This window comes from Lissotriton vulgaris, chromosome 1_1, assembly GCF_964263255.1.
Source record: "Lissotriton vulgaris chromosome 1_1, aLisVul1.2, whole genome shotgun sequence".
In the NCBI taxonomy this organism is placed as follows: Eukaryota; Metazoa; Chordata; class Amphibia; order Caudata; family Salamandridae; genus Lissotriton; species Lissotriton vulgaris.
The window spans coordinates 1,985,809,666-1,985,831,924 of NC_141685.1; the positions used below are offsets into that span (position 1 = coordinate 1,985,809,666).

General features: G+C 42.0%; 1 protein-coding gene across 1 annotated transcript in view; it reads left to right on the forward strand.

The window, feature by feature from the left end:
- LOC147751482 (cadherin-related family member 4-like) overlaps window positions 1-22,259 on the forward strand; it is an 866,423-nt gene that overhangs the window by 368,635 nt on the left and 475,529 nt on the right. Inside the window, exon 9 of the mRNA XM_086938604.1 lies at window positions 8,812-8,900. Within this exon, the coding sequence (XP_086794730.1) occupies window positions 8,812-8,900 (89 nt within the window). The remainder of the gene's footprint in view (window positions 1-8,811; window positions 8,901-22,259) is intronic.

A 22,259-nucleotide genomic window follows, 5' to 3' on the forward strand; every position in this document is an offset into this window, starting at 1 on the left:
GGCGTACACACCCCAGCTGGCTGTGTCAGTGGCACAGCTTCGTCGTCGTCATAGTCCTCGTAGTCAGACAACTCCACCTCAGTGCCCTTCTTGACCGCAAGGTTGTGTAACATTGCACATACAGCTATGATCTTGCAGCAGGTGATGGGGGTATACTGCCTTGCACCTCCACTCTTGTGCAGGCATCTGAATCTACTTTTCCAGATGCCAAAGGTCCGTTCAACAACATTCCTTGTGCGTATGTGGGCCCGGTTATACCTCCTTTGGCTGGGTGTGGAGGGGTTGAGGTAGGGGGTGAGTATGAATGAGTGGAGGGCATATGCACTGTCGCCTGGAAGAGAAAGGGGTCACATTAGACACATGCATACATGTATTCCACCTACCTACTATGTGTTATGGGGGTCTGATGATGTGTCTCACCTAGGAGGTATCCTTCTCCAAATTCGCCTGCCATCAGCCGTGCATATATGCCGCTCTGTTGGAATATATAGGAGTCATGGGTACTCCCCGGAAATTTTGCTACCAGGTCTGTGATGGTGCACTTGGCATTGCAGATCACCTGCACGTTGATGGTGTGTGTAGATTTCCGATTGCGGTATATGTATTCGGTGTCCGCTGGTGGGCAAATCGGAATGTGTGTGCCATCTATGCAACCGATGATTTGGGGAAATTGTGCCATCTGGTAGAAGTCAGCTTTAGTTTGTAGCAGTTCTGCGTGGGTTGCAGGGAAAGAGATGTATTGGCCCATCCTGTCTATCATGGCGTCAAGGAATATGTGGAAGAACCTTGACAGGCTGCTCTGGCTCACCCCTCCTGCTGCTGCTACTCCACTTTGATAGCTGCCAGACGCTACCAGGTGTAGGCTGCATAGCACCTGGACGTGCGCAGGGATGGCGTGTGCCCTTGGGGTGTGGTGGTCCAAGTATGGCTTAAGGTCCCTGATGAGCTCAAGTATGGTGTCAGAGTCCAGCCTGTATCTCTGTAGGATCTCAGCCTCAGTGAGCATGAACAGGGTTATCCTCTGTCTGTAGACCTGTTCATTTCTTAGCCATTCCCTCTGTCCTTCCTGCTGTAGCCGTAGCCGCCTCGCAATGACATAGAAAGCTGCCATCCTGCAAGTTGCAATGCATTTTGGGACTGTTTATATGGGTTGGAGTTGGTTACCACCTGATTGCAATCCATGGTAAATACCGAGTGAATTCTACCGATTTCGAGCCGATTTCGGTGTTTCTGTGCCTCCCTACATCTCCCCAACTGTCGGAATCGGGGAATTTCCCGATCGGAGATTCATACGAATCGGCATGTTTTCCGATTCGGCTCATGTCCGATTCGGTATTTGTACCGATTCGGTACATGGACCGAACCGGTGATTTTCCGATTCGGTGTCACTTACGATTCGGTAATGGGACCGAATCGGTGATTTTCCGAATCGGTGTCACTAACGAATCGGTAATGGGACCGAATCGGTGATTTTCCGATTCGGTGTCACTAACGAATCGGGAATTGGACCGAATCGGTGATTTTCCGATTCGGTGTCACTAACGATTCGGTACATGGACCGAATCGGTATTTGCATCCGAATCGGTGTTTTTCCGATTCGTTCCATATCCGATTTTCGGTATGTACGTATCGGATTCTTTCCCATTCGGTACTCATTCCGATTCGGTTTACTGTCCGATTATTTCTGTTTTGGGTTCCCTACATCTGGATGGCTGTTTACCGATCGGTAAGGGCCAAAAATCGGTATTTTCGGCCGTTACCGATCGGTAACGCCCTACCTACATCGGGCCCTTAATGTATTAGAAATATCCAAAGAATATACCTGGGAGCACTAAAGTGCCGCTAAACGTAGGCAGAGGGGCACTTGCATTATGCTTCCGAGAACACATACCAGGGGAAGAATGTGTGATAGTGTGATGCAGAGAATTGGATTAACTCCTAGAGCGAAATCTAAGACAATAAGGAATAGATGTCCCTACATCTCCTCAAAAATGGAACGTACTGGATCCGCATGGATGACCAGACCACAAGCCCTACATAAAGTAAACTAAATACGAAAAATGGGTTAGGGGAAAAGTGGAGGCTCCCGTTACTTTAATGAAGTAGCAAAAACCCTGTTGGTGCACAAATAAAGGATTGAAAATCTCACAGTCTAAAGCTTACCAGGAAAAGCTGGCGGAGAGAACTCCTGCATCCTCGGAAGCAAAGACATGTGGTAGGTATCTCAGAAAGGGAGCCACGCGTTCTGCAATAAATATAGTTAGCGTGCTTGCCGGAAATGCTCAGAGAAAACAACATCCAATAATGACTAAGCATAGAGAGCAGATTGAAAACATTCTGATAGGCCCCATGTTGGAGTAAGACCAAGGCTCATATATATGCTAGGACCACCATGTTAACTGAGTCTCAGGCATGGGGTGATCTCAACAGGTTAACACCAATAGAGTCAGACTACCCATAATCGGCATGTGAACATCACAATCGGTTGTGATACAATACAGAGACGCACAGTCTAAAGCTGAACAAAAGAACAAAAGATCCTTATCTGTTCATATAAAACAAAAGAATGACAAGGAATGAAAGATCATGAGAATAAGGTAAAGTACACAAGAAATGCAAAAGGATACAAAAAGGACGGAGCTTGATAACAATTCCTAAAGAGGAGAGTACACAGTCCAATAGTAGGGCAAACAGATACCCATGAATCCACAACACTAATACAGGAAGGTGAGTAAATAAAGAATGAAGGTGGCACAGAGAGCGTCAAAAAAAGAAGGAGACTCCAGAAGTAGCATGCAAGGCTAACAGGCACACTGCAAACTCAGAGAGCATTTTCCCAAGTGGTGATTTCATTAAGGCCTCATTTTCCCAATCCAACACATAGATCCAAAAAAACTCCTTTCTTAGGTCGAGCAGACCTAACCCTCAATGCGTGAGCATTGATGGTGTCTGCTTCATTAGGTCGAGCAGACCTAACCCTCAATGCGTGAGCATTGATGGTGTCTGCTTCAGACCTAATATTATCCGTATTTAGGAATGTGGACAGCAATCAGACGCGCGCTTTTACATTGTCAGATTTCACCTCGAGAGCGCGCGTCTGAGCTGCGCTTGCGCGGAGTAACACACAGCCCTTGCTCACACACAGACACAGGCAGCCCCCATCCCTCTGCATGCACGCACACACACACACAGGCGCGCGCATGCACACGCAGGCACACGGCACACATACAGGCACACGGCACACTATCCCCTGCCTCGCATTCTCTCTCAATCACACACAGTCACGCATGCGCACACACATTCCCTCGTGCACACATGCACACGCGCACACACTCCCCCCCCTCCCCCACAGGCATACACACAGGCAGGCACGGAGTCCCCTACGGGGGACTCTAACTTCACATCAGCCCTGGGCCTAACTCACCGGCTGCGCTCTTCTGGCGGGGCTCCTCTCGTGCTCCGCTCCTCACGGCGCGCCCCCTCTTCTGGATCGGGGCTCCCTCAGGTCAGAGGAGCCCCGCAACAGGCTCCACACTCCTCCTTCTCCCCGGCCCCCTCCTGGGGACCCGGGCTACCCAGGACCGGCAGGACGCTCCATGCGCCGGCAGACCTTCTTCTCACGGACCTCAGGAGGCGGGACTTCCGGTCGGCCGCAAGCGGATTGGCCGGCCGGCCAAGAGGTTCCGGGTCGCCGCGGGCAGCGCGGCAGCACCCTCCCAATCACTACTAGGACAGGAGATGTGCAAGCGAGTGGCCGCTGGCGTCTCGCGTCTCTTCCGCCTTGTTTTTTTAAGTCATGGTCGAGCAAGGATTTTTTCGAAATGCCTGTTGAAAGCAATTGGGTTTGTCACGTTTCCTTGTTCGTTTATGGAGCGCCTCTACGCTACGTCTTTGCGTGATTGTTTTCTCTTCTTTAGTCGGTTTCTGCTCTTAATCAGCACTATCAGACGCCTGTCTTCTATGGACACCGTATACGTTTCATGAAGGCAGGAGCGGCGGACTCAGGTGAGGCTTCCTCGGCATATAGATGTGGGATAGGGGGCGCTGTGACCTCTGTCCGCATAGCCAGGTAATGCATGACGTAGTTGGGGGGCTTCCCCAGCTCCGCAGTCTCCAGCTTTAGTAAACTTTCTATTTTCTGGCCGACATGCTCTTTCTTCGTCTCACTCCATCGTGCCTCGCACTCCTACACATTTCTCCGCTCTTTTCTTCTCTTCGTCTCTACGTTCTGTTGTCCATCTTCCTGACTCCTGTTTTCTTTCCTTGCTTCTCCCTCTCTCTCTAAATTGCATCTCTCGCCACCTTCTGTGTCCTCTTTCCTTGCACAACTCTCTTCTTTTCAGGTCTACTACTCTCTCCTCTCTGTACTGTTTACTAATCTCCAGATTTTTCTCTTCCTCCTTTTTTCTTCTCTCCACCGAGCCCTTCATTTAAAATCTCCCTTTTGCTCCTTATGCATCACCTCCTCTTCTCTCCCAGTTACCCATAGCAACTCTTTCCTCTCCCTCGTTTTACCCCCTCTGTAGCTCCTTTCTGCCCATATGTTCTCTATCGCCACCGTAGCCCCTTTCGCCTGCTCTGTGCATGCATCCACCACCCTTGTCTTACATCGGCATTTGTTATCCCGGGAGTAGAGGGTGTGAGTTACAGACAGAGCTGCCGAATTTGCAACTGGGAAAACCAGCTCCAAGTCCCGACGTCGGCGCAGCATCCTTTGATTTTGGGCAAATGACTCAATATCCCTGTGTTGAATGTAACTTGTGCACCTTTAAAGTCCACCAATACGCAATATAAAACTGTAAAAAACAATAAATGTCGGTTCTCGTCTCTGCGTTCTTTTCTTAAGCCGCTCTCCCTTAAGTTTCTTTACTCCTTTCCCGATGTTTCTTGTGTTGTTATGGTTTTCATGTCTTCTTCTGTCTCTGCACCTCTCCTATTTGCTCGCTATTTTTTATTATTTGTTTTACCATTTAAAGCATTCGGTTTTGTTTGTTGTTTTTTTTAGCACGGTGGATCAGTAGTTTAAGCAGTGAGGGCTGACACCTGCTTGTGAACTAAAGGTCAGAAGTTCGAATCTCGATAGGGCCACTTGAGTCTTTTATGCTTCCCAGGTCGACACTTTAGGGACGATTACATTGGGTAATAATCATAGCAGTTTTTCTAGCACAAGGAAACGACAAAACCCGTGTTCTGCCCAATGTCTGTAGACGTTTGGTATGGTCATCTGATCTCTGGTTGTCTTGTAACACCCATAGTCTCTGGTAGTGCAGGTTTGTTTTTTCATCTGGCACACATACCCCCCCCCCCCCACACACACAACCCCCCATACACACACAATCCCCCCCAAACACACACCACACACACACACCTCCCCCCACACACCCATAACACCCTCACACACACCCAAAACCCCCCCAACACACACACAACCCCACACAACTCCCCCCACACACACACAACCCCCACACACACACAGCCCCCCCACACACAACCATCTATCTATCTTATCTATGGCCCTCACTCTATCCATCTATCGCCCTCACTCTATCAGTCTTATCTGTCTTGTCTGTGTCTGTATATCTATCTATCTATCGCACTCACTCTATCTATCGCCCCCTCTATCAAGCTATCGCATCACCACAGCATCACTCAGCACCACCACAGCTTCAATCTGTGCAACCATTCAACAACAACTGGTTCAAATATGCTCTCAATGTTTCAAGCTTTATTACAAATGTCACAAAAAGATGTTAATATTTCACTTCTGTTCTTGGATATTGGTCACAATAAAATACACTGAACATAATCTTCGCAAAAGTAATTTACAAAAGTTTAAGCTATTGCCATTATAAATTACAATAACTTTTATTTAAGTATTAATTAATTATTTAAAAAAATTAAAAGCCATTGTTATGTGTAATATCAATACATCTAAGTCACGTAAATACAACACATATTGCAGTACAAATGCTATAGGGTTCACATTTGCAAAAGTAACAAACTATTAATTTCGCTATTTTCAAAACCAACACATAGATAAAAAAATTGTCATTTACAATACCAATAGCTCAAACTTTCCTAATGCGAGACCTATTGCATTGCAAATGCTTGTCTTACAATATGCAATGCTGTCCCCTCCTTTAAGCGGGCTCATTTTTTCAAGAATAGACGATCAAAGTTCTTTTTTTAAGTGATTTTTTTATAGCCAATGTTGGACCAGGGGGGCTGTAGCTCTTCCATTTTTTTCTTAGTTAAGTGCCTCAGAACCACACTCCTTCATTTTAGTAGTTTCCACCCTCACTGTCAAAAACAGGGGATTTTGTTTAACCAGTTCCTTCCCTTGCAAAGTAATTGCAATAACATAAAAAATGTGTCATGCATGCTGAAGTTTTGAAAAGTAAACATCTGGATGGAGGCAATCCCAAGAACATATTCCGAGATACATTTAAAAGAGCTAGATATTATAATAGAGACAGCTTGTTGGAGCCCAAACAGAGACAAATGGAAGACAAATTGGTATGTCATAAGACACTCCAACATTGATCAAAAGATTAGACAAACTATTAACTCACAATGGCACCTTCTGAACATCAACAGCAAAGAAACCAAACTTACATGACCTATGTATGCATTTAGACGTAATAAAAACCTTTGTAATTTGTAGGTGAATGTTAAGATCAAGGGCAGCGAACTGTTTGTTCAAAGATAAAGTCATGGGTCCCAACCTGTAAAAGGCAACCACAATTGAGGCACCTGCCGAGCCTGTGAGATCCCCTTTGTTCCTGATACCATCACTGTTTGGGTAAAAAAATATTAAACTGAGAAGCATGACCAACTGTAGAACCCCAGATATAGTTTATCTTGTCCTATGCCCATGTGGGCTGGGATATGTGGGAGAAAACGGACGAGAATGCAGAATGAGAATAGGTGAGCACAAATCCCATATCCACAATCAAAGAGCTACAGCACCCCTGGTCAAGCATTGGCTATCAAAAGCTCACTTAGAAAAAAAACTTTGACCGACTATTCTTGAAAAAATAAGCCCTCTTGAGGAAGGGACAGCACTGTATATTGTAAGAAAAGAGAATTTTTTTTAATGTATGTGTTGGATTTGGAAAAAAGAGGCCTTAATGAAATCACGAGTTTGCAGTGTGCCCATTAGCCTTCACTTCCTACAATTCCCTTACGTACGCTTTTTCACCTTTTTATATATTTTCTAACTCTTGGAGCCAAGAAACAAATGTTAAGACATGTAAATCTTTTCATTCTTTCAGTATATATTCATCATTGACACCAAGACCCTCTGATCAATTTTACGCTTTTGGCGCCCTGAAGCAGGTGTAACCAGGATATAGGTGTCTTCCCCGAAATGTGCGTTGACCCAATTTCTGGAAACTATAATGATTACACAGTCATTGGTGGAAATGTACTTATAAGTCTTTGGAGAAAGCTGTAACTTATGATATGTAGGCAAATTACTTCATTACTACTCCAATAAAACAACAAGCTGCAATTCTAGGCTCTCTCTAATATTCCATGTATCTTCTTCAGATTTTTTATAATTTTTTTTTTTGTGTGTTAATGAAAGTTGTTTGAATTAGTGTAAGTGTTTCGGTTTGAGCAGAGGGTGTTACATTAGTTCTCTTATGCCCAGATGCATCAAATTACTGTTTTGGGATTCCTAATTTGCGAAAATTACCGAATCACAAATTAGGAATCTCAAAATGGTATGCATCATTTTTTTCGCTTTTTTTTTGTGATTCGGTAAAAATCGCAATTTTTACCGAATCGCAATAAAATTGCGAGTTTCAAATAGCGAATTCGCAATCCCCATTCATTCCTATGGGCTGAAATGCCCATAGGAATGAATGGGAATTGCGAATTCGCAATTTGAAAATCGGAATTCAACAAAGCATTTCAAGGGTGGAGAGGGGGGTCCAAAGGACCCCCCCCCCTGCACCCATGAAATGCACTTTTACATGTAAGTTACATACACACATGTCCTAAGGACATGTGTGTCTGTAACTTAACAGTTTAAAAAATGCATTTTAGTGCTTTTTTAAACAATTTTGCAATTACCACGATGTTCAAACTCGTGGTAATTTGCACTTGCAATTTTGAAATTCGCTAATTTTTTCACAATGATGCATTCCATTTAAGGAATCGCAAAATTGCGTTTCCTTAAATGCGATCGCATTTAAGAAATTTGCAAAATTAGCGAATTTGACCAAAAACTAATGATGCACATCAAAAAGCATTTTTGGAGTCACAAACGGCCGATTTTAAGGAATCGCACCGTTTGCGACTCCAAAAATGCTTGATGCATCTGGGCATTAGTGTTTGATTTTCATTTTTTCTCTTTTCGTTACACTGAAGCAGACTTAGGTTTGACAATAAATGATATCCATAATCTTTGTTTATAAATATCAACAATGAATACTATAAAAGTCATATTGTCTTTAAACTTCTGCTGTTTTTTAAAATATATGTTGATTTGTCTCAGTTGCGTAGACAGTTGCACATGTTTCTTGGCTCCCGTTGGACTCCTATTGAGCGTTTCTAAGATGGTGGGATATTCTGTATTAGCTCATGATATTATGCTCAGATGTGCAAACGTACTCCAAGTGTTTTCTGTTGGGAAGTAATTGTGAATAATATTTATCGTGTCAGTTGTATTTGGCCGTGCTTTTATTTACTTTTATCAGTTGATATAATTCAGGATGACAAGTCTAAAAAAGCTAGTGGGACAGGGCTTTGTAAATTGCGTTCACCGATTTGAGTTGTTTTATTGTTTACATTTTTGCATTTCAGGTCTTTCTCTAATTGTTAGGGAAACCTTCCCTGTCAATGAAGTTGTCTACACGGTTCTAGCAAGCGATCCAGATGGAGATCCTATTAAAGTAAGTTATTAAAAAGCAAATTGATCAGTACTAGTTTTAAAAGGTGGTGTGAGGGTTAAGAAGGAGAATGGAAATTGTCAGTGATGATCATCTTTTGAGAGATGACACAGGCCTTACTCTGGCTGTTCAGATTCAAGGCATAGGGACCACATAGCACCCCATAGCTACAGACACTTCACTTGGAAGCCTCTGGAGGTACTACATGGCAAGATATCCTGATGTGGTTTGTGCTTGGATTTCATAGAATCTGTGACAGAACTATGTTGGCAATACAAAAGGTAGACACAACAAACTTCTTTACTATAAAGAGTTGTCTTTTGAATGATGGAAGCCAGGAAATGCTGATTGTTATATATATAACCCTCCAACTTCAAAACATCAAGTCAAAAATGAGAAAAATGCAACACATATCTCGAGGGGAGTTGGCCACCCTACAGTTGCAGACCCCAGAGGAAAAAACAGGACTTTGGGATTTTGATATGGAGCAGTGGGGAGATGGCAGAAGGAGGAAAGGTGTACCACACAAGGAAGAGTTGTGCCAAAACTTTTAAATATGGTATCAATGGAAGTACGACCATGCAGTAGTTATGCTTATTGAGTAATTGTTGTCATTCAAGGGGGAGGTGACAAGACGTTGCTTTATTTGAAATATTTCGCATTAATGTGCCACAATTGTTGACTTATTTTAGCCTCAAAATCAAGTTACATCTTTTTTTTCATTTTTTTATTTTTTAGCAGAGCATAGTTAAGGTACAATACATACATGGACAATTTGAACAATGGAGACGAATACAGAATATTTAAAAGCTTCTTCTATTAAAAGCTGAATGGAAGGGAGGATATTTGAATACTTTAAGGCCGGGAGCAGTCAATGTTGATAAAACTATATATATAAATTTTCAAATACAAGCAGTGTGCAACATCCGCAAAATTCGAGCATAAAGTGCAAATGCAATACAGTACAATCCAACCGTGTTACATCTTGATGAGCAAAATAGTTGAATGTGGAGAAATTAACTTCTTAAGTCAGGTTGCTTTCATTATAAGTTACAAGAAGCAAGAATCAGTACCATTCTATTTTTATTCTTTTAGACTCCTTTATTCATACACTGAACAATCAAATATATTTCACGCTTTGGCATTGGTAAATTTGTATACCAGTCCATCTGAAATAAAGCACAGGTGACCCCTGACCATTGTTTCACTTGCAGTAAAACTCAGCAGTTAAGTTTAGGTCAATGTTAGGCATCCACCATATGTGACAGCAAACCACTCGGAAGTTTATATTGATGTAAAGCCTTTGGAACTGGTGCTACTTTCTAATGCAGATCGCCACTCTACCTCTTCTACATTCCACACTCAACAGGAGGGCTCCTCCCAAGGTAATGAGTCAATGTTCTTTAAACCACAACCTGTACCAGCCACAGTCATTAATTCATTTAAGGGAGATCATTTGTAGGCTAGGGTCATGGATACACACACATACCTACCAACCCACATGATAGAATCAATTGCCCTACTCCGCCCTCTGACTCCTCCCTCAGTGATAGATGTTAGGAAGTTGAAAATGGTGTCATGGAACGTGGTAGGTATAAGTGGGAAGCTTGATCCCCCCTTTTGGCTTGAGCTTATTAAACAACATGAGATCTGCATATCACAGGAAACTTGGAGCTTGACCCCTACATTTATTCCGGGGTTCACAACATTGCACAAACCGGTAATTCTATCAAAACATGATCTGCCATCTGGTGGGCTTCACATCTTGATTAATATTTCACTAAATTGTGATGCCAAGGAGCTGTTCACCAACAGCCCAGACATCCTTGGGACTAGACTAAAAAGCGGTAATGGCAAGAGCATTGACATTTATAATGTCTATGCCAGGAGTTTCCAGAGGAGGTAGTTCTCTAACTCTCCTGGCTCTGAATGAGATTCTAGATGTTATGCACAATAATGAACGTCTAATAGTTGGTTGGGATTTTAACATTACATATGAGCCACTCGACTGGGCAGACTCCACGAGGTGAATGAGGAGGATAAAATGTGGTTGGTGCCATCATTGGACGTTCCCCCTATAAATAAGTGGTCTCAAGCAGCACTGCAACTGAACGCCATAACCTTGGAACATAGGCTAAGGGCTGCCAATGGTAAAACCAGCTCCAACAAAGGAGGGCGGATGACTTTTATCAGGCCAAATGGATCGAGTTGGATAGATTACATACTTGTGGATCCTACATTATGGCCTTTAGTCCAAGATATGATTATCATCCTGTCTTGTGATAGTGACCACAATCCCCTCAGCCTGACAGTTGACCATCCTTGGGGCGAAAAGGAAAGGGATGCATTTACTACACTTAGCACCAAGGAGGTAATCCCTTCATATAAAAAACACCAGCTTAAATGGCCCATAATTATGGCAGATGTCGAAAAGCTTAAATCGATAAAAAATGATGTAGAAACACATTTGGGGATATTGCTATTGGTACAAGATGAACTGGCTACACAGACTAGCTGTAGCGCTCTACACATGGAATTCTTCAAACATCTGGCCACAAACTTTCATGTTCAATCTCATAGGTCCAGGTCAAAACAGGGGAGACCATTGGGAATAAATCTGTGGTTTAACAAGGAGTGTAGGGTAGTAAGAAGGAGCTTGTCTGCAGCCATACGGAATAGTATATATCTCTGATATGTGAAATAAGGAGGCACTACAAACAGACACCAAACAAAGCCAAGAGAGAGTGAGACAAAAAGGAGATGGTAATAACTTGGTGAGGCCATCGTGCACCCATACAGCAGGATGTTTTGTTCACTTCTGGCCAAGGATAATTTTGAAAGATCTTCCCTCTTGGCCAATACCATGCCTGCTAGGGTGTGGCAAAAACACTTCAGTGCCCTGTATTCCATTGCCTGTACCCTCGACAGAGCTCCAATGCCACTTGATATAGGTCACCCAGTAAGTAGTCTCTCATTCACCAGATAAGATATTTCGACCTCCTTGGAGGCAATTTTACGAGCAAAAGCCCCAGGCCTGGATGGTATCCCTGGTGACCTCTTTCGCTCAGATATGGGGAACTGGGCTACTTACTTTATGATTCTGTCCAATGATATCGCTGGTGGGGGGATGATTCCAGAATCATCTGAAGCATCCTAAGTTATCCTCATTTTTAAGAAAGGCATTATGTCAATGCCGTCAAACTACCGCCCGATCAGCTTGATTGATTGTGCCCTAAAGGTCTTCTGCCACTCTATCTTAGCTAAGATCCAAGCTTGGATGGAAGAGAATCACATCCTCTCACTGGTTCAAGGGGGCTTCCAACGGAAGACCGGCACTACCGATCAAGTTTGTCGTCTTGTCATGCTATACTGGAAGGTGGTTCTGTTGGTCAAGGGTAGTCTATATCTAGCCTTAATAGACTTAAAAACAGCCTTTGACCTTGTCCCCAGGGATCTATTGTGATGAGTGCTCAGGGAGATGGGAATGCACTTGGGAATTCTGGAACTCCTAATCTGGTTACATGAAGCTAATTTGGCCCGTGTAAGATGGGGTAACCAGGGTAAAACTTCAGAGCCCTTTATGATACACCGGGGGGGGCGCTGGTGCTGCGTCTTAGCCCCATCCTTCTCCTCTTTATATATCAATCACGTAGCTGAGCTTCTATCTTCCACCCCATTTGATAACCCCTCATTGGCGAACCATAAAATCACCACCCTATTATTTCCGGATGATACCCTTCTCATTTCTAAAACCTCAATGGGCCTGCAAAAACTATTGAACCAATTTAAGGCTTTTTGTAATGGGAGGGGCTTGGAAATGAACACCTCCAAAACAAAGTTAATGCTGCTCAATCAGCACAAGTCCTTTAAGAGAAATCTATTCCTGGACAATGCGCTTGAGAGAGTTAGCTCCCTTGACTACCTGGGAATCAAGTTGTCTGAGGGATTGGCTTGGAAGCTCCATCTTAAGTAGGCCTGTATCAAATGTTCCCAGGAAACCCGGGCTCTGAGGCAGGAGCATTGTCTTTCATACACCAAGCCTCTAGCACCTGATCTCAACCTATTTAGCTGCAAGGCCATGTGCAGTGCCCTATACAGGGCAGAGTTGTTGGGCACATTAAATGCAAGCAAACCTTTGGTAGTTGAGAACAAGTTTCTTAGACCTTTCCACAAAGCACCCCTCTCCTCCCACTTATACTTGATATGGGCATTAAGCCTATTAATGATCTTTCAAGGCTTCGCCCACTGCTATTTTGGCACAGAATAGTCACTACTCCTGATCTGGCTCCTTATGCTGCAGTTTTCAGGAAGGTTTCAGCTTCTAAAAAAAAAAGATCAGCTGGATCAAACATGTAAATAATCTTCAGACCAGCAATGGTTTGCCAAAACACGTCACTGGCAGTCCACCAACCTACACCAGGTGCCAGGTCAAATCAGTATATTGGACATGGGTTGAGCAGAACATATTTTCTATAACCAAACAAGGTAGCCTAACAGAAGCTTTTGGAGATCTGAAAACCAGCCGTCTTTTAGAGAACTTTCTTGATATCTTCAAGGTTCCAGCCAACAGGAAACTATATCCAATTCAGGCATGGTAGCCTACCAATTAATGCTTTCACAATCTCTTTGCTGAGTAATAAATCTCAGCCCAAGGGCTGCCCCTGTTGTTGTTGCTCTCATGAATCAATAGGCCATGTTTTCTTTATTTCTACAGCCTATGCGAAACCTAGGAGCAAATAGCTAGCCCCAGTGTGCAGACAGCTTAGGACACAAAATCTCAAAGTGGCCATGCGTATACTGAAATCAGATACTAGACTGTTATTTGTTTGCACAACTGCAAAATGTTTAGGCCAGTTTTGGGCGATTTGAAGGCTGGTGCTGCAAATCCCCTAGCCCAACGCGAAAAGTCAAAATTGTGAAGATCTGTTTACACAAGACCTAATGCCATAATGGTGATTTTAATATGTTTTTATCTATTGCGTCGCACTGTGCATGAACAGTAAATTCGGGGTTTGTTTTATACTAAATCACTTGAGTGCATTTGCACTTTAGCCATATGTTTTAATAATTGTTTGTCACAAATTGCTGTAAGTATTATAATCATGAATACAATGACAATTGTTTTACTTACATCGTTTTGTATGCTGGTAATTCTATGTCAATTCCAGCTATTTTTGATTGTAACTTGTTTTAATATTTACTGGTATGTTGCTTTGCAAGCCAAAATGCACTAAACACTATCAGTGTGGCTTTATCTTTTATTGTTTTAACCAAAATAAAGAGTTTGACTGACTGTAAACTTTAGTGTCTCAGGTATTGTCTACAAATGTTTTACATCATTCTTATATGACAGGACCCAGTCAGTTAGAATGCATCCTTTCACATCAGAAAGTAGGAGTCTGGGAAGTGGAGTTTCATAGGGATCAACTTTTCCACCTTTCTGTTTAATCTTTGTAGGAGACTCCAGGGTGTTTTCCTGCATGTGACTGGTGCACGTTTTTAAAGGTACATTGAGGACACCCAAATTATATTTGTCTTTACACGCTCATTCGAAAGTAACTCCAGTTCTTGAAATATAGATCTAATGACAAAAGATATTTATGTATGGCATGAACAGATGACCTCTAATTACATTAAACTTAATCCATTTTACTCCTTCTCCAACAAGCGAGTGGCCTCATAAGACCTGCCCATAGACTGTGCGCCCTACTCCTCTTTCATTGAATGTAATTCAAAATCTGATAAAGATAATATAGATAGATAGATAGATAGATAGATAGATAGATAGATAGATAGATTTAATGGATAGATATATTCGGAAACAGACACTCACAACAGGTAATCTCATCCGAGCTGACACTGTCCGTGCTGACACTATCAGCAATATAGGAAAATCAAAACACAACGCACTCCAATGCATATATATATAAATATATATATCCTGGAAACTCGAGCCACTTCCCAATACCACGCTCGGCGGTGGTAGGCGAGGAAGGAGACACAGACCTCTGTAGTTTCTTCTGGGCAGAAATCTTGTTTATTAGAGAGACCCAAACACACAACGCGTTTCAAGCCCGTAAGCCCTTTTCACGTGTAAAAAATGGAAAAAACGCCATCTACCATTTAAAGAAAAAACAACCACTCCCCTTGTCTGACATCATAGGTCACATGGTGATAGGTATAGACAACAGACTTTTTGTACCACAAAAATAGTTATGTAGTTCCATACTTAATAGGCAGGATAGCAGCATATGACACACTCCTTATGTATCCACGTTATTAAAATAGTAAAACATGTAAAGTGCATAAATGTCATAGTATCTATACATATATAAAAAAATTAAAAAAACACTGATTTTCATAAAATTCTCATTGGATAAATCCAAGACTGCCTACATTTCTGCTGTCATATAAGTGAATTATCACTGGATAAATCCGAATTTGATCATCTCGAGAGATGACGACCTACGTGTCATTTGTGCATAACAATTTGTTTTTTACGATTTTTAGTCAATCATTTTTAGTGGATACAAAAGTGAGTGTAAAATGTGCAAAACAGTGCATATATATAAATATAAAGTGCTGGTGTAGACAACGTGTTTGATTCATAATTTGATTTTCCAACCTATCAGATATTGGTGTATTGCTTAAAACTACCAATAGGTCATGGACAAATATATTGTCCAAAACCGGCATACAATTGATAAAAGCCACTAATATCAATAATATATAACCATACAATAATTAAGTTAATTAAAAATCAAATCTGAGGGAAAGAGAGAACAGTATTATGTAATTCATATAACCGGGAAATTAATACAATTCACCCTTATCGCTACTCTGTCTAGTATTTACATGAAAACAATGTACTATATACAGAAAACCTGGAACAACAGCGCCTCTATGTTTCATAAAAAATTGCGCATGTCTTCTGTTTTATTCAGTTTTTATTGCTACTCTGCGGTGGAGAAGTGAATGGCAGGAAACACTTCTACTTTCGATGGTTCGCACCCAATGAACATTAAGCTTGTTGTTGGAACACCTCGGACAATTAAAGATTAATTTGGTTCCGCACACACATACAGAACATGCCCTCCCACATATTAATACATTTCCTGTAACAAAGTGACTCTATCCGTAACAAAAGTGACCATTGCATAATAAATAAACACTATTCAACATTATATTAAACAAAAGGCCGCAATACGGTGCATTGTTGTTTTCCCAATATAATTTCCACAGCCTACTGCACCCCCCTCCCAACATGAGTGAAGCCCCGGGGCTGCGGAGGCCCCAGTGAGACCCCTCTATTATTTTTTAAGAAATGCCGCCGGGATAGAGAACACTCACTACCACATTTTGATCAATTTCCTGTAACAAAGTGACTCCAACCGTGATAACAGTGAACACTGCAGAAAAAGTAAACATTATTCCGCCTTACATTATAGAAAGATCGCAGTATGACGCATTGTTGTTTTCCCAATATAATTTCCACAGCCTACTGAACCCCCCTCCCACCATAAGTGAAGCGAGCCCCTGCTATAATTTTTTCACCAAATACGCCCGGGACCTAGCCCACCCAGGGACCTCATTAAAATAAAACGCGGGAACCCGCACCCAGCACCAACTCTGCAGTTTCTTAGTTTTTTTCAAATACTTTTTTGGGCCCTGGGGGTCCTTCTAGGACCCCCTGAGCAGGCCTAGAGGGTCAGGGTGTTTCTACCCTGCCCCCTTTTCCTTATTGCATACCTTTGTTTCTCTATTTTCAGGTGGCTCGCTTTTACCGAGTCACAAGAAGGCTGCCAACACTTCCTGGTTTGGTCTACTAGCAGCCAATCACAGTGAAGCCTGCGCACGCGTCTTAGACTACGTCCTGATCTCAAAAGTTTTATTTTTCTAATTTCTCATCAACTACCGAACGGATTTACACCATTTAAAAAAGGGTTGCTTTTTGACCCACGCACTACCTTTCTGCCAAATTTGTGGTAATTCTGTTCAGTAGTTTCAGCTGTAGCCTTGCACAAAATTTCCTATGGGAAAAAGATTTTTTGACTCTTATTTTTTGAATTTCTCATAAACTATTGAACGAATTTACACCATTTAAAAAAGGTTTGCTTTCTGAACCAAGCTCTACTTTTCTGCTAAATGTGGGGTAATTCCGTTCAGCAGTACGGGCTGCAAAATTTCCTATGAAAATTAACATGGAGAAAATGCGTTTTGGGACCCCCCTTTTTTCTCACCCCTTGCTTGACAAACCATCCCCAAACTTTCAGGATAGGAGCTGACCTGGATAGACTTTTTGTATGGAGAATCTTAGAAAGATTCGTCAAATTTGCTAAGAGTCTCAAGTAGCAGAAACCCACACTTGCCCATTTGAATTTTATCAGGAAACAGAATCTTTGGAATAGACCGTGTATCTTCTTTGTCAACGTTGACAAAGTTTGAAGAGGCAGAATTTTACACCTTTTTATTTAAGTCTCCTATGATTATAACACGGGGGGCAATCTTTAGTAATATAAATGTCATAAACAAAAGCAAAGCATGAGCTCAACGGTATATCAAACGGTTACCCAGTGGGAATATATATATTCACTAATATAAAGAAGGATGGACAGCCATTAGCACCCTGGAAAGCCAGCTTCAAGCATAGACACAAATTTGAGGGACGTATATAAAGTACAAGATGCCAGTTAACTGTGTTCTTAAAGATTGTCACCCCGCCTTCCCACCCCCCACTAGAATGACCCTTCAAGAATGCTTTGCATTACAGGAAAATACAAAATAACCACTACAATCAAACTCTGTACATGACCAGGTTTATTGTAAACACATGATTAACGGATTAAAGGATTCCAAAACATTATATTTTTTCTCATCTTGACCCAATTAAGACATATGCCATGACGGACATAGCCCACCCAGACTACCACAAAGGCTCATTTATCCTGAGTGTAGGGCGGGCATTATTCAAAGCACCCACCACCCAACTCCAGTGAGAGAAATCATCCTTCAAATAAGGAGCACAGGAATGGATTACACCACATTAATTATTCAATGCACTTGCTCTAGTGAAATAAAAATGTCTTTGGGATTCCCTTGTATAAAATCAGACTCAGACCACACTGCATCGATTACATTGGCTTAAATACTTTTAGACCATGTTGTTGCTGAATAGTGAATTCCAAGTAATCAACAACAGGACAACATCAAGTTTGTGTTCACCAGGGAACCAAAGGTAACTCAAGAATAAGGGGATGAATCAAAGAAATGAATACTACTTTTCACCAACTTTAAGGTGCCAAGCTCCATTAAAGAATTTAGGAAGGAGCTTCTATTTACTGGGGGGGATTCAATATCAAATAACAGGATAAAATCCAGAACAGGTGATGTTCCACTCTGCTTCACACAGGTCTTCTGTGAAGGGCTTATCGGGGCAACCATAGAGGTTCCCCGACAATCTGACAAAATGTTTTTACCCCATAGTTGCGCAAAGGATGGTGGTACCTAACAGAGGCTATTGTATTGCCATTATCTAGATTTATCGTACTCTATGGATGAGACAAACGAGGGACCTTATACCCCTTCCTTGTCCTTCCTAGGGGGAACCTTTTCCTCAAGGCCACTCAACCTGATTACTAGAATCACCAGAACCTGTCTCTGGCAATTGAAAATAAGCCCCACTTCCCTTTCCCCTTCCACTCGAGGAGGTTCAAGAGAACATTTGTAATGGAAATTAAGGCTCCCTGTGGGAGGAGAGAGGACAGAGTGGAACCAGCTGACACTTCTCCAGCCTTGCCTGTACCCCAACAAGATTATCAGATGTGCAATTCTGCGAAGTAGGTGCAGTTGAGGCAGTTGAGGCACTGCCTTCAAGAGGGAATTTATCAACCCCCCGCCCTCAATCACTTCCTATAATAATTCTTAGGGAAATGCAGTATTTTTGTTTTCCGTTGAGGGATGCTTCTTATTCTTTTACTTTTTATTTTTCTTAGTTGCACCCTTCTGACTCCTTACAGAAGACTCCACCCTATCTTTCATCGTAACCATGCTTAGCGCACCACTTGACTCTGGCACAATATGATGCAATACGGTCAATGCGCTAGCAATTGCCATCTTGTCTTCGAGCCCAAAACCTGACTGCGATGCTGATCCCTTTACCATCCAGGCTTTTTGGGTACCTTTTTTTGACCCCTTATTAAACACTGGAAATATCTGTATCCTAGCTGTGTTCATGGAGGTGTTCTGATCAACATAGCTCTTCCTTTTCAAGAATACAATCATTTTTTGGGGACAACACATAACGCATAGGTGTACCAGTTGAACAGAAGCATCTTTTACCCTCTTTTAGACTTGTTTCACAATATTATCCTTGAAAGGTTTTGCAGCTGACTTGACTTGGAAGGGCCAAACATGTTCACATTTTGCACCTCAAACAAAATTACAGACATTATTTTAAACAAACGATGAGAGCTTAAGACAGTTTTTTTTATAATAAAGACAAAATAGAGAATAATGAAATCTTTTTAACACAAAATTAAATATTAGATGAAGCACGATTTCATCTATTATCGGTGTTCAATGTGGCACTCAGGAGGAAGACATTATGGTATAATTCTCAAAGCCACCAAACGTACTTACTTGTCAGGAGGCTTTGTTGAAGACTCATCTGAGAGCAGCGGTTCGAGCACAGGAAGCTACCGCAAAAGACAATGGGGCAGAGGAAGAATTAACAACTGGCGACAACCTTGGCCCCAAATTCCACCTGGAGGCCAAGTACACTACCCTAATCCATAACTACAGATGAACTCCTACATGATGTATGGTATGGATGGAGCCCACCATTTGCCCAACCGCAACCTCCATTTATGAATGCAAACCAAAGGATTCCTTTTTTAGGGAGCGGCCAAAGGAGTCAAGGCAGACAAAGAAGACAGACTCAGGTCAAGTGAGAAGAAGACCAGAACCCAGGAGCATACACTCGGAGCAAAATCAAAGAACAACAAGCAGGACCCAGCTCCACCAGAACCTAGTCACCAATCTCTCTCTTATGTTCTAACACAGACAGAAGAAAACCTTCTTAACAAAGGCCTAGGGTTTTCCCCCACAGCAGGACTAAAAAAAATTAAATGACACTGTGAAATGGCTGAATATTTTAGCAAATTAAAACTCAAAGCTTTTTTTCAAAACCAACCGACTGAGACGACAAATGATGAGCAGGGAGATAACAAATTCAAGCTTAAGTCTCTTCAGAATATCATACCGGTTGAAATTGCCGCAGTTGAGCAAGCTGTGTTCAATGAAATAGAAGCAACCCATGAAGAACCACAATTCATGAACACTTGCGGCACAGCATTTGACGCACTACAGACCCTGAAATCCAATGAAAACATCATCATAAAACCAGCCGATAAAGTCAGGGGCATAATACTACAAAACAGAGATGTCTAACAAAAAGAGTGCTGACGTCTACTGAATGACACCAAAAACTACAAACGGTTGGAGCAAGGCCCAAGTAATAGTAAAAAAAATAGAATCCAGAATGTGCCTTAAGACGCAGAAAGCTTGGACAAAATCAGCAAATAGGAAGCTCAATTTCTAACTAGATCCCATACTTCCACATGATTCCGAAGATTCACAAAAACAAAAATCCACCACCCATTGTGTCAGGCATCGGTTTATTGCTGGAAGCCCTCTCACGGTTTTGTGACTATTTCCTCCCGCCCCTTGTGCAGACCACAGCAACCTACCTGAAGAATACAACGGAGCTATTAGGTCAAATTAGAACCCTCTCCTTCAATCCCATGATGTAATTTCTGGTTAGGTTGGACATAGAGAATCTGTATACCAGTCTCCCCCAAGATGATACACTGAAAGTTCTAGAAATATCACTGGAGTCTACAAGCTGGGAGTACAGCACCCCAAAATCTTTTGTGCTTTAATGCGCAGAACTACTTCTTAAACATTACTTTTTTGAGTTCGGAGGAGATCTCTTCCTACAGATGGTACATCTGTGGGCAGCACCTTTGCCTCAAGTGTGATTGAAAATACATCTTTTCAATCTCAGTATGCCCTTTTCATCAACCATGAAATTCTACAAAAGGTATAAGGACGATATTTTCCTAATTTGGGAAGATTCGGAAGACTCCTTGCAAGCATTTCTCATATGGATAAAGAGACGTGATCCCAACCTCCAGTTGACCCACAGTGGGAACAAAAAAAGCATCACCTTTCTTGACCTGGATATAATGGCTAAAAATGGAAAAAACTAATTTCAAGGCTACAGCAAGAAACTCCCTCCTTCACTACACAAGCTTTCACCCAAGATCTTTAAGAGAGAATCTACTATTCAGAAACTACCTCTGACTACGCAGAAATTGCAGTGATCTGCCAGATTTCAAAGATCAAGCACAGTCCCTGACAACAAAATCTAAGGAGTGGGGATTCCGTGATAAGATCATCAACACAGCAAAAAAAGGAGCCCGCAACCAAAATCGGGATGGTTTGCTAGAACAGAAACAATAGACATCATCTACAATCCCTCTGACATGTGTCACCACTGATAACCCAATTTCCAATAAAATGTCACGTATTATACAAAGAATTTGGAAGATACTGAACACAGGAAAACTCATTAGGGAAAAGCTGCTATGTTCTTATAAAAGAGGAAGAAGCTTAAAAGACATTCTAGTGTCAACATGCCCACAAGAACATACCAGACAAACCAACACTGTGCTAAATGCATGGGGGCTCCCTAATGTGACAGGTCATTTCCCATGCAAGAACTGTAGTGGGTGCCATCTTACAAAACCCACAAAGAGCCTGAATCTGGAACCAGAATAAAATTGGCATATGCAAAGGCATACAAATTGCAACTCCATGAAAAACATCTATCTGATCACCTGCCCATGTGGTTTGAAATATATCGGCATTACTAGCCAAAAAATCAAAACTCGCATCTGTGAATATCGGAGCAGCATCCAATGCAAATCAAAATCCACACACATGACCAACCACTTCCTCGAACTTGGACATACCACCAATAACAGGAGCTGTGTGGTAATAGAACAATTAGAGGCTAACATGACCAATCTCCAGAGTCACTTTCTACACGAAGAACAACAATGAAGCTATCATTTGTCCATCCATATGAATGAGCTCAATGATAATATCCCATGGAATTCCCTAAACAAATTCCCCTGAAGTCACATGTAGTCAAAGTCCACACAAATATATTGACTACACACAACCCTATAATTTGTCTGGACAACATTCTCATAAACTCAGAGCTATCACAGCCCTCACTACCAAGCCCATATGAAGTTAGAATCTCTCAAATCATTAAGAATTATATCCTTTCATTTT